We start from the raw sequence: 13,081 nt of genomic DNA on the forward strand, positions 1-13,081 counted from the left end.
TTTACGAAATTAAGGACTCAGAGAACATGCTGTTAGGACTATAATGACATTTTCAGTTGTAGATGATTTAATCACAATTTATTTTTAATCATTTTTCAACTCATTAATTGAGACTGTCCTCATTTGTTTCTCTCTCTCTCTCTCTCTCTCTCTCTCTCTCTCTATGTCCTTTCTCCCCCTCATTCTGCTTATTGCATGATGGCTTTTTAACCCTTTTTACTGCCCTGGTTATGCTCCCATACATATTTAATGCCTAGTTTCTCAATGTCGGATATATTGTACACGGGTTCAAATAAATCCATGCCACTGTTATCTTCCCCATAGAGGGAGGACTGAATTAAAGTAATTTCCTGGTGCCCAATACATTTTATTAATGATGACTATTTCGTTTTTGATGCCCAGTCAAATTACATGGTGCTTAACACACCCTCCAGCGTGCCTTGTTTGATAAAACGTCTCGGTAATATATATATTTTTTTAAAATTATTTTTCAGTACTATAAATAATCAAGACATTCTCAATAATATCACAGTACTTGATCTCTGTTCCAACCCTAGACACTGTACCCCTTTGGGTCTAAGAAGCAGCAATCCACATTTACTTTCATATAAAATCAATAGAAAAAATACAGTAGCTCTAAAAATACATTGAACTCTAACACTGCCATAGCTTTGGAGATGTTTCAATCTGCCTTTTAGCTTTTGTGCTTGTCATTCTGATTATTCCCTCTTTTACATTTGGACTGGCACATAATTTGGGTGTAGGTCAGAGATGCACCAATTAATCTGTTAATTCATTGATTATTGATCACCACGGTTTCGTTTTGTGAGCCTGCATTAATGATAGGCTAACTGACCACGTACTGCAAGTGTAAATAGCCACATGTGATGGGAGCATTTTTTTAAAAAAGAGCCAGCTATCTGCAGTCAGTTACTAGCTTAGCTTTTGATTATTGGCCTTGGAAGCAATTTGTAATTGATCTGATAGTGCCGCTGCGTTAATCTCTAAATCGAAGACTCGGATACTTTGTTAGTGTGTGTGTATAAATACAGTGCTCCTTTGGTGTAACGCGGGTCTCGGGGGACACACAATATGAGTGTTGTAACAGACAAGCATTTTAAATAGGGGAGGGGGTGGAGGGCAATGCAGGACACACAACACACATCTGACTAAACTACAAAATAACTCTCTCTCTCAGTAATGCACATATAGTGAAGGAAAAATGTAACTTTTCATAAATTAGCCATCCATAAAGCACCATGTAATCAATTATGTTTGTAATTAATCCATGAAGCACCATGTAATCAATGCAAGTAAATGAAGTGCGAGAAGGAGAGCAGGTTGGGCGAGGGGAAGAGGGAAAAGGCTCGTCCCAGGTTCGGCTGCAGGAACGGGGCTGAATCATCTTGTCTCCCCCAGAGAAAGCCGCAGCTCCTGTTGCAGCAAAAAAGTAAATATATTAGGAAATATAACCACGTAATAGGCCTAATATTTATTTAGTTATAAAACGAATGCTGAATAAGATGTCTGTGTTATAAAGTGCCAGTGCAGCTGTTCTGCAGTTCAGATACTGTATCAAAAGGGAGAGACAAACGGAAGTTAGACTGAGAAGTTGTTTACAGTTTGAACAACACCGGTACTGTATTTACTTTAGAAATATTGCATGGATCACTAGTATAGGGAATTGTGGGACCTGCTGTAGGAGCGTTATAACCGAGAGCCTTATAGTGAGGGAGTACTGCATATATAAAATAGCTATTTCAGTCTGCATTTGAGTATTTGAGTATTTCAACTAAACTGAATTGTTATTTAAAAGTTCATAGAATAGAAAAGCCAAGGTCAGGGAGCAGCTTGTTTCTTTTAGTGGTGCAAGATTTATGACGGCTCATTGTATTTAAAATAATAAGTAAATAAATAAAATAATTCTGGTTGTGCCTTCTGCTACTTGTAAGGTCATTAAGTTCTCAGAGTCTCACACACACTCGCAACCACAGACTCGTACTCATGAGGATCCGAGGTTATCCAGAGGCCAGGAGTTTTGGGTATTTGAGTTTTGTTGGCACTCTGTTGACCCAGGGTTATTGCTTTTAACTTCTGCCCACTTTAGATAGCCAGGGTATCTGGCAGGAAGCAGGCCCACACTTCAGGAAGTGCCAGACTCTCTTGTAAGGTCAGAGCAGAACAATAATATGCTCTGACAACACCGTTACGATTATACTGTATTTACAGTATAATCGTAAATCTCGAAAAACTACTCCTAAATCTTTTGTAGTCATTTTTATATTACTTTAGTATAAATACATGTTAATTTGGATTCATATGTTGTTTTTTTCTGACTTAATGTGAATGAAAAGACACAAAAGTGCCCGTTTTCTCATTGGAAATAGTGATATTTTGAAATTTACCTGTCCTGGTCAGAAAAGCAAAGTTTGTGGGGAATAATAGCCATTTTCTATACTTTTGAGGCATAAGCCGTTAGGAAATAACACAATGTAACACAAAAATTGTGTTACATAGTGCAATCCATTGCTGTTAGTGGGGCTGGCTGATCTCACAAAAGGCCTGTTTTAGCAACAAGCTCTCAGAAGAGTGCCAATACTGGGCTTCAGATTCACAGTAAAGGAACTCCCAGTCCCAGTGGAGAGGCTCCCAGTCTGAACACACTTGCGTGCACGTCCATACAGGCCTGCCCTGTTTCTTTTCTTCACTAGAGGGGGCTTTTTCAAAACATTCTTTTCAACTTTGGACAAAGTTCAAGCACTGTCTTCAGAAAAAAAATTGTATACAGCTGCAACCCAGTCAAGGGAGCTTATATATTATGTTAACCCTCTGCTGCTACTACAGAAATATCTAATTTTGAATTTTGACCTACGATGGTTTCTAAAACGCTTTCAGATAATGCCTTTCTACTCAGTACACAGCTGCATGTTACAGTCTTACTCTTCCACTTCATAGGTAATTTTACCTCATTGTTGTTGGTTAGTTGGTGTCAGGAATATTGGTTCCCATTCCGAATATTTGTACCCCCTTATTTTTCTGTAACAAAGTAATTTCTTTGCATACAAGTATATATCCATGCAATTTCAACTAAACCCTTAATTTGAATTGGCAATTTCGCTCTCAAGGTTAAATGAAGAGTGCCAGGTTTGCAGAGACTTGTTCAACCAAGTATAGTACTAGATTTGATTTTTTTTTAAAAACTAAAATACAGTACTACACAATATAGTTTACTGTGTGTTTTTCACAACTGTGCAGTTGAGACCATTGAGCTAGGAGCATAAACTAAGCATTACAGTAAGAGTGCAACTTGCCACATTTGTTTTTAAATTTCAGTAATTGCAACCAAAGACTTCATATGTAACTCTAGAAGCTTGAGGTTCTGTGTTTTATTCTCCTTTTCTGCTTGCACCGTTAAAGCAATACCTGTCCTAGTTAAGCTGTGTGCTGATTCCGTAGGATGGCTAAATGAATTCAAACAGTAGAACAAAAAACAAAACAAAAAGTCTTTCTCTCTTTTTTTGAAAACAACCTTTTAGACTCATGTTTAAGTGGCCTTCAGCTGTTTCCTTTACTTGATGAAGCAAAGCCTTTTTAAGAGCCTTCTCTATCACTGACTCATAGGGCCTAATCGTCCGGAAAAACGCCAGAGATGTGATCTTTGGCGAGATGGGTTTCAGCCCCTATGCCGTCCCTCTCAAGTGTCTGATTGTGCTCTCAGGTTGCCTGGCTCTTTGTTCCCGCAGACGTGGCAGAGTTGGCCTGAATGCTGTGCTAGAAAGAGTAAGAGACGGATAGCTGGGCTTACAGTGTGCCATTGTCTGTCCAAGCCTTATGGAATCTCCCTCTGTTCACTCAGCGAGTACAAGGCTTACCTGAGAACTTGTTGCCTGCTCGCCAAGCCTCGCTCGCCTGCACGGCTCCACATTACAGGCATTGTTTCCCCTCTTTTCTTCTTTGTTCCCATGTCTTGGCGTGTTCTTTTCTGTCTTTCTACCTTACGGTATATGGAGGAATAAAAGAAGAAATAAACAAATTGTACTGTTAAAAACTAACCCACTGATGTGTTAACAGTATGCGTCATTTACTTGCCAGAGCAGTCTCTTTACCACAGGTAGCTAATGGGACATTGAAACTGGTTTAATACAGCAACATCATTTTCACTCTGTGTAAGCAGTCCAGATGAAAATATTAAATTAAATACAAAATCTAATCTAAAAACACATTTAATAAATTACTTCATAGAAAAAAAAGAAAAAAAAAAAATATAAAAAATATAGCATGACACCTTCCCACGTATTGCTACAAGTGTTTAAATAACATACCAGTCATTTTTATTTTCAAATTTTTACACTTATAACTTTAAAGTTTGTTTCAAAGCTCTGACAGTGTAAGGATTATTGCCCATGTTGTCAAACAGGTAACACAACAATAATGATCCAGAAAAGCCAGAGGCCAGAGCACTTGTGCGTTTTTTTTTTTTTTTTTTTGGTAACTTCCTGCAGTGATTTAGAAGACAGATCTCAAACCCCAGTGCACTACAGCAGACATTTTAAAAGACCTTTGAAACAGATTTTAAAGTGTAAAAAGTTGTCAGGATGTTAACAATGAAAAGAACAATTACAGGTGCGTTATTTAAACATTTGTAGCAACATGTGGGGACGTATAACACTATTTTTTCAGAAACCCAACTACTCTTAATATCCTCTACAGCGGTCATTACCTGGCCCTGGGTAATTTTGTGGCATGTGGTGATCACTGTGTATTACAGTAATGTTTAGGTAAGGGGGGGGGGGGGGGGGGGGGGGGGGTAATAAATAGTTTTTTGTACTGCTGTGTAAGTAGCTCCATTCACATCCATGCACAGTTACTGTGTAATATGTGCATGTAGGCACATCGTTTTAATGGAACCAAAAATAGGTCCTTCACTGTTTAGCACTTTGAGCTGGAGAGACCACATCACCCAGTGATTTTATAAGAATGTGAACCAAAGCTCACTTCATCATTGAAGATAGTAGGTTCAATGACAAACATTTGAAAATATGTGATTTTAAGAAGTTAAAAATCCTGTATCATGTCTACATGCTTTCCCCCCTGCCCACAGGGAGCCAGAGACACCTTTGAGAACTACTACAGGAAGCAGAGGAGGAAACAAGCTCGGCTAGTGCTGCAGCCACACTCCAACATGGTATGCTGTCTTCCCTTCTCCCAGTCTGCAATCAATAGGTGTTCTCAACTCCTTGAGCTACCGCATGGGTGCACCTGACACTTTAATCTATAAACATTAAACTAACGTGGAAATCCTCAAAGAAACTTAATACACTTAACGACCGTGTGTCTTCGTACTTCTGGCCGAAACGCTTGTCACTGAAATTATTACGTTTTTTTTTTTTTTAGTACCTGACATTTCCTTCTAGCTGGGATTAAGCTATTTATCTGTTATTATTGTCAATTAAATGTGCTATCTCAAACAGTACAGACATGTTTATATTATCTTGAGGTAATGCAGGAATCAAATACCTGCTCTTAATTGAATTACCTGGACTGAGAACGATTCTGTGCTCTTTTTGTATACAAGTGTTGCCAGGCACTATTCTGTCCCTGCACTGATTGACATGTATATATGTGTTTGAATGTTTGATTCTGGCAGCCATCATTACAGTGTCGAATGCGCAAGCCTGTTTTGCACAGCTGAACTTGTGCACTTGCGTTGTGCAGCATGTACTTTCACAGAAATGCTTGACTCTGTGCTGTGACTCATTTATTTGTAACTGATTGTTTATTTTGCTTTATTTACAGCATGAAACTTTAGAAGGGTACAGGAAGTATTTTAATCAAATTGTGGGGTAAGTTGTTTTATTCCATTTGTTTTTTTCCGCTGTGTTCTGTTTTCAATAAGCTAAAAGAAACACGTGGGCATGTTTCGGAAATCTCAGCAAACGCAGTCATTGAGAGTATTAGACGACATGGCTTCTGTAAACAAGACGTTATTGCAATCCTAAATTAAAGTAGGTCTAATTGAACAGACGTTTTGACAGAACATGAAAGAAATGTTGTCGTACTGTTTGTTTACCTAAACTTAAAGTTTTCTAAACTAAAGTTTTCTTCAGTTCTGATGCTGCTTTTGAAGATATAGCAACTAGCAGTTATGCCAGTGATTTTTAGCCTTGGGTCAATATGCATTAAAATTAAATTCATAGTATTTGACAGCTCGGTACTAATCCAAACTGTCTATGTGTGAATATGTATGCCACTCTCTGTTAAATATCTATGTATATTAAACTAAATGTATTTATACGCAAGTACAATATGGATCTAAATTGATACCTGATCCATGTACTTAATCATTCAGAGTGGGAAGGGTAGGGAATGGGTTACATTGTTACGTTGTTGATGCTGAATCACTGGGGTGCTTTGACAAGACCGAACTTGACAAAGTTTTGAGATCAGTCAGCTACTCGGAACTGGACGAGCACTGGTGGGCTGAATGTCCTTTCTCTCGTTCATATATTTCCTTATGTTCTTATATACAGTAATCAGTCTACATTTGAGCATTGACTGAATATTTTACTGAAAGATTTGACTCAAAAGAATTAGAAACTTAAAATGGACCTTTACATACTGTATTCTTACACGGGAAGTGTGGGCAGAAGCAGATTTGATGTTTTCATGATTGGCAACATTGGTAATACTTCATAACTAACAAGATTGATTTCAGGCCAACACACATGGTTTGTGATTCCTGCATAAGCTTTACCTGCAGAACTTGTTGCCCCTAGCCCCTTAGGTATTTTCTAGATGTATCTTTGTTAGGATATAGAGGGTGGGCGTGTGTTATTCCTAATGTCTGGTACCGGATTCATTCAGTGTCTGGAAAGTGTGTTCTGCAAACACCCCCGGACCTGTGGAATTTGGGCAGCAGATTCTTTGTTGAGGGCTGGAATGTTTTGCTTTCCAGATGCCCTGGAATTCCAGCTTTCTTAGATGTGTGTTCTGACTTCCAGTAAGAGATGTGTGGATTCCGATAATGGACATGTTTCTTCAGAAGAGTGCATGTGTTAGCTGAGACAGGATCGCGCCAGGGTCAAACAAATCCTTACTGAACACACATCTCTAAATCCTGAAGACTGATTACCAAAGAAGGGAGGACTAGGTGGCGTTGGGACTTTTCACCTTTTTGTAGATTCGGATCCAGCATAAGTCACATGTGAAATTTAAGTTTGTTTTTTCTCAATTTAAAAATAGAAAAATAAAAAAAATATTAGTATGATAATACCTTAGATCATAAATAAAATGCGGTAGTGGAGGGTTTATGAGCATTGATTTAGTTTATTTGATTCAAGCTGTATGTTAATACACCACTATTTAGATCCCTTGTTCACAATTAACACTGAGGATTCAGCCTACCTAGTGTATAAATAAGCCAAATGTCTTCCTGTGTAAATATTATTCTCCTGTGCCTGGAAGTCCTTGACAGCTCCTCTCTTCACCCTTTCTGGACAGGTTCTTTGTTGTGGAGGACCACATCTTGCACACGACGCAGGGCTTGGTGAACCGGGCTTACGTAGACGAGCTCTGGGACCTTGCCCTCTCCAAAACCATCGCCGCACTGCGGACACACTCGGTAAGGGCGGGGTGGAGGATAGAACCTGATGTCTTAAGGTAGTCGGGTTTCTGACTGGGGAGTAGGTTTTCTTTTTTTTCAATTTGCATTTACCTTTAGTGTATGTACTGTACTTATTTTTTTTTTATCTATAGCTTAGTACAGTACTGTGGCAAAGTGGCTTGCAGTGTGCAGGTGATCAATGCAAGGCAGACAACAAGAATCCAAAGTGCAAGGAGGTTTATTTTTATAATTCTGGTCTGGTGACCACAAATAATCCCAGGCAATACACCGCAATGTGTATCGCACTGTTCTAAATAAAGGGTTTGCAGTCCCAAATAATAAACACAGTCAATTACACACACAATATAAGCTCTTTCACCGGTCCTGGGTGTGCGCTGTAGTGGTTGTGGTGCAAATACAAATAATATCGTGATACAGGTGAAGTGATGTCTGTGTTAGCTGTCTACTAATAAATAACAAGTAACAAATTAGAGACAAACAAACAAAACACTCACGGTACGATATATATAAACACTGGTCCTTCCGGGTTGTTCCTTAACCATAAATGAAGGAACGGATCAAGTTGCTCCGTCACTCATGACCCCTTACTAAACGATTGTAGCCATTCCTTCAATCCGCAGCTGCCACATCGTTTCCCTTCTGGGTCAATGAGTTAGTGCACTGAAGCTCCATCCCCTTTCTAGATGACGACTTCCTCTTAACCCTGGGAATGAATTGTTGCTATCCAGTCCAGGGTACTCTGTTCCCTTTACTTAACGCCAGGAGGGAGATTTACCACCAAGGATCATTATATTTCTATCACAAGTACTTATCAGGATTGTTCACTGTAACCCTACAAGTTGGGTCAATCGTTAATCCTATTTATATATAATTATATATAATTTATATACATAGATAGATAGACAGACAGCTTACTGTTGCAGTGTGTTAACTCAATGTTTTACTGTGTTTAGTCCAGAGATATCCAACTTTTTGGCTAAAACAACCATACCAGATGATCAAGCTATTCTTAAAGAGCCTTACAAAATGTTTATTATTATTATTATTATTATTATTATTATTATTATTATTATTATTATTATTATTATTAATAATATTAATAATAATAATAATAATAATAATAATAATAAATAATAATAATAATAATAATAATAATAACAATAACAAATTGTAACCGGAAATAAGTTTAGTTTATGAAAACAAAAAATGATTTATTACTAGAGTAGAAGTAGTAAAAGAAAAATAAAAAGAGAAGGTTGAACCAAACCACACTAAGACTTAAGTATTTTTGGGCTCACTGAACATGTTGCATGTTTAAACACATCAGTTTTGTTACATTTTGACTATACTTACTGTACTTCCACCAAAGACAGTTGCCCTTGTAGCCTCTTCAAACATATTAACAGACTTCAATGGGATATTTGACCAGTAAAAGAGCCATGCTGGGGAGCTCAGTGAGCTACTGTATATATGGCTCAAGAGCCATCCATTGCGTCTCGCTGGTTCATACAGTCGAGTGTCTGGATGTTTTGATTGGATAGTGCCTGTATATTAGTGAAATAGCAAACACTTCATAAACCATAACAGAACTGCAATGTTTTCATTTAATACACGCCTATATTGATTGAGACAAGACTGTGTTTCAGTCCAGTCCCTTTCGGCGTGGTATTTGTTATGTATTTATTTTACGTGTTTAATTCCAGTCGTACTGCACCGACCCCAATCTGGTCCTGGACCTGAAGAACCTGATTGTTCTCTTCGCGGACACACTACAGGTGAGTCCAGACCCTGCAGTAGTGCCAGCTTCAATCTCTGTGGTGTCAATGTGCTAAGCGCTGAGCCCCTCTCTCTTTCCTTCGTTCCAGGGCTATGGGTTTCCAGTGAATCAGCTCTTTGACATGCTGCTGGAAATCCGGGATCAGTACAGTGAGATTCTGCTCAAGAAGTGGACTGTGGTCTTCCGGTAAGGCTCTAGCAGTGCTGCTCTAGGGAAGGTTTGGCAGCAGTAGCTGGACCTAAACAGATTTGGAAGACATAACACGGCAACATTTTGATTGCAGTTTACTGATGCATGCTTTTTTCTATTTGGTAATATAAATTGAGAAGTACAGTAGTGAATTTTCTACACATGTTCAGCTGCTCCTAATTAAAGGTATAATTTAAAAAAAAAAAAAAAAAAAAAAAAAAAAAAAAAAAAAACATTGTGTGCTGTACAGATCTGCTTGGCTTTTCCTACTCTGCAGATAAATTGAAAAGTATTCACATACTTTTTTCATAAGATTTTATAAGACCATGTGCAGCCCAGAATGCTTTAAGAAAAGTTTGGCAGCGAGGCTCATTCCTTGTTAGCACACCAGTTTCCCCTACTGGGGGGAATGGGCGGCACGACTAGTTAAAAAGCACATAATGTCTTTTTTTAAATGTTTCCAGTGTTTTAGATCCTATTACATCACCTGGTAGGTTATTCCATGCATTTATAACTCGGTGTAAAAAACATGGTTCCATTCTGTTCTCAACTCACCTTTACTCAACTTCCATGTATGCTTTTTTTGTTTTTCACTCGTGAAGTACTTTGTGAAATTCTGTCTTGGGTTAACTTCATCTGTACCATTTATTATTTTAAAGACCAATCAAGTCCCATCTTTCTCTTCTTTTATCCAGGCTGAAGAGATGTCTTTTTTTTAATCATAGCTCATGTCAGTTAGTCCTTTAGGAGAAACCCCAATAGAACTGTTTGTCTTCCCTTTTTCACTGAGTGGCTCACTTGGTAAAGGCACTACCGTGTGGTGTGTAGGTTAAGTCTTCACATGGGCTTCCATAGGTCGCATTGACTCTGTGCTCACTGGGTAGGGAGGCCGAATCGGCAAGAGAATCTATGAACGACTGCATTTTTAATACAACACCCTTTCTATTTCTCATCAATCCGACTAGGCAAATCTTAGATCAGGATAACTACAGCCCCATTCCTGTTGTGAGTGAAGAGGCATACAGGAAGACTGCTGGACAGTTCCCTTTCCAGGACCCCGAGCTGGAAAAGGTAAGAGGGCAACGCTAGGCATGGAAATAAGACTCCAGTTGCATAGCAGTTTCACCCATTCCAGGTTTTACTATGAGCTTGATCAGCCGCAGTGTTTTTGTAACAAGCTCAGTTGTGTCTTAATAAATTTGCAGTCAAATGGATCAAACTGGTATGCAATGAGAACCTTATTTCCATCCCTGAAAACTACAACACTACTCTTACAGCTGATCCAAAGGTAGAAAACTATGCACTGGGCAGCTAAGAGCCAGCAAACTCAATGTCTGACAAGCAGTAAGTTCCTTGAGTATTACAAAGTCTGTATTGGTAAAATTCATTATAGAATCGTATAGTGAAGCCAGTACTGAGGAACCGAGCCTCGATAGACCAGGCGGCCTTTTTTTATGTTGTCTCCATTTGTTTAGCAAGGTCTTGTTTTCTGTAGTGACCCTTGGATCAGATGAGTTCATCAGCAGCCAGACACTGTAAAACATTGTGATTGACTGCTATGCTTTATTTTACAGCTCCCTTTCCCAAAGAAGTTCCCGTTCTCTGAGTTTGTGCCGAAGGTTTACAGCCAGCTGAAGGAGTTCATTTATGCCTGCCTGAAGTTCTCCGAGGATCTCCACCTCAGGTAAGGAGTGTCTGAGAAAGAGAGACAAATAACAAAAACGTTAGGTTATTATTACAACCCTAGTTCACTGAAATAGAAATGTATCCATTACACAATGGGTGGAGAGCTGAGAATGGAGTGTTCAAGCTAGTGCTTCTTATTAATAAGGTGCTGGTAATGACAGTGCTAGAAAGCTATTCCTACAGTCCAGTACCTCCCTGCTCAATGGCTCCCATTGAAGGCCTTGTACTAGCCAGGGATTCCACCCTGGTTGTCCTTTTATCCACATACTCAACTGTTCTGGCTTACCCCTGTGCCTTTTTGGCTGGAGGAATTACCTGTTTAAGGGTCGGCTCGCACGCAAGGAGCGTGCAGTGGCAGGCACTAGTGTCAAAGGTCTTGGGTTTCCAAGCATCATTCGTTGTGTTTGCAGGTCCGTGGGTGGATTGGGTAACAGTAGTTTAAAACCCAGTTTTCAGTGTTTCTAGAGCAGGGGTCTCCAACCCTCGTCCTGGAGAGCCCCCATCCAGCAGGTTTTATAGGTGTCTTTACATCATCAGTGGCTAAAGATCTGGAACACCTGTTAATCTTGACTAATTAAGACAATAATTAGTTCAATTAAGTAACTGAGAGATTGGTTGAAACGAAAACCAGCAGCCACAGTGGCTCTCTAGGATCAGGGTTGGAGACCTCTGCTTTAGAGCAATGAGTTTGGATCAAACTGGGCTCAGGAGTGAATCTAGTTTTTACCAGCCCAGATCTGTTGTGTTACTTTGACTTGGCAGCCCTCGTCTTCAAGGCCTGGGGAGCCGCTCAGGAGTGATTTACGTCCTGCAACGTTACTGTAGATCACTACTGAGAATCGGCTGTTGACAGGCATTTAGATTCAAGTATTCACTGAAAGAGAAAGGCGGAAATCCAGAACAGTTCTGCGACTGTTTTACTTGCAAAGAAACAAAAAACAGTGATTTCCGTGTTCCAGAAGTCCACTGAAAACCATGACGCACAATATGTGAGCACGGGGAGTTGCACTTTATTAATTGACGTGCAGTTGCACCGCGACTCCAATTGAATGATTGATTAGCAGTCGAGTCTCTGTACAGCTGCATAAAAGTAGCATGTTTTCACATACTCGGGGTTGTGTGTTCAGTGAGTGGAGAACGGGCTAGGAGACGGAGGTAATACTTGTGATAAGAATAGTAGTTAAATATCTGCTCACCTTTTATTTGTCTGTATAGTCCGTTGTGTTTGTCTTTTTGTTTTGGCGACGAGTGCCGTGTCCTGTGTTTTTTGTATGTTACAACCTTTGTATTTTCTGTTCTGTTTATTTATTAAATGCTGAGCGAGACCATTCGCTCAGCTCCACCAAACTCCACCTCTCGTTGTTTATTTCCTGTTTCTGGTCTGACGTCAACCTCTCCGGCCGCCTTTGTGACAGTGTCACAAGCAGGAGATTATGGAATTGGTAAAACAGTCTGGCTGCTTGTCAGCGGTCATGGACGAGTCGACTGATGCCCAAGATCAGTATGCGGTACATATGTTATTTGTTTTGCAAGTACTAAAACTGAAAGCTGTCCTTGCAGATACATTTTACCTACAGTATTATTTCCTGTCTCTGTTACACACTTTCTTACGGCGGAAAGCAGTCTGTTGCGGCTAGTTTCAGTTCTGCCTGAACCATGGTTGTCAGGACCGACGAACAGTGCCAGTCCCCTGCTCAGCTGACTGCGGGTTTAGTATGGTGCCATTGTATTAATACCAGCAAATAAAACAACACACTAAAACTGAAAGCTGTCCTTGCAGATACATTTTACCTACAGGCTGTTAA

General features: G+C 39.5%; 1 protein-coding gene across 12 annotated transcripts in view; it reads left to right on the forward strand.

Moving 5' to 3' along the window:
• The window catches only part of exoc6b (exocyst complex component 6B), a 210,895-nt gene that overhangs the window by 94,470 nt on the left and 103,344 nt on the right, over window positions 1-13,081 (forward strand). For all 12 annotated transcript variants that reach the window (XR_005946780.1, XR_005946781.1, XR_005946782.1 and 9 more), the window contains exons 9-15: window positions 5,102-5,185; window positions 5,797-5,843; window positions 7,501-7,621; window positions 9,328-9,399; window positions 9,490-9,587; window positions 10,556-10,661; window positions 11,165-11,274. Coding sequence is in view for 9 of the 12 variants with exons in the window: in XM_041218027.1 (XP_041073961.1) it covers window positions 5,102-5,185; window positions 5,797-5,843; window positions 7,501-7,621; window positions 9,328-9,399; window positions 9,490-9,587; window positions 10,556-10,661; window positions 11,165-11,274 (638 nt within the window). In the remaining 3 variants the exon portion in view is untranslated. The remainder of the gene's footprint in view (window positions 1-5,101; window positions 5,186-5,796; window positions 5,844-7,500; window positions 7,622-9,327; window positions 9,400-9,489; window positions 9,588-10,555; window positions 10,662-11,164; window positions 11,275-13,081) is intronic.

This window comes from Polyodon spathula, chromosome 2 (assembly GCF_017654505.1).
Source record: "Polyodon spathula isolate WHYD16114869_AA chromosome 2, ASM1765450v1, whole genome shotgun sequence".
NCBI classification, from domain to species: domain Eukaryota; kingdom Metazoa; phylum Chordata; class Actinopteri; order Acipenseriformes; family Polyodontidae; genus Polyodon; species Polyodon spathula.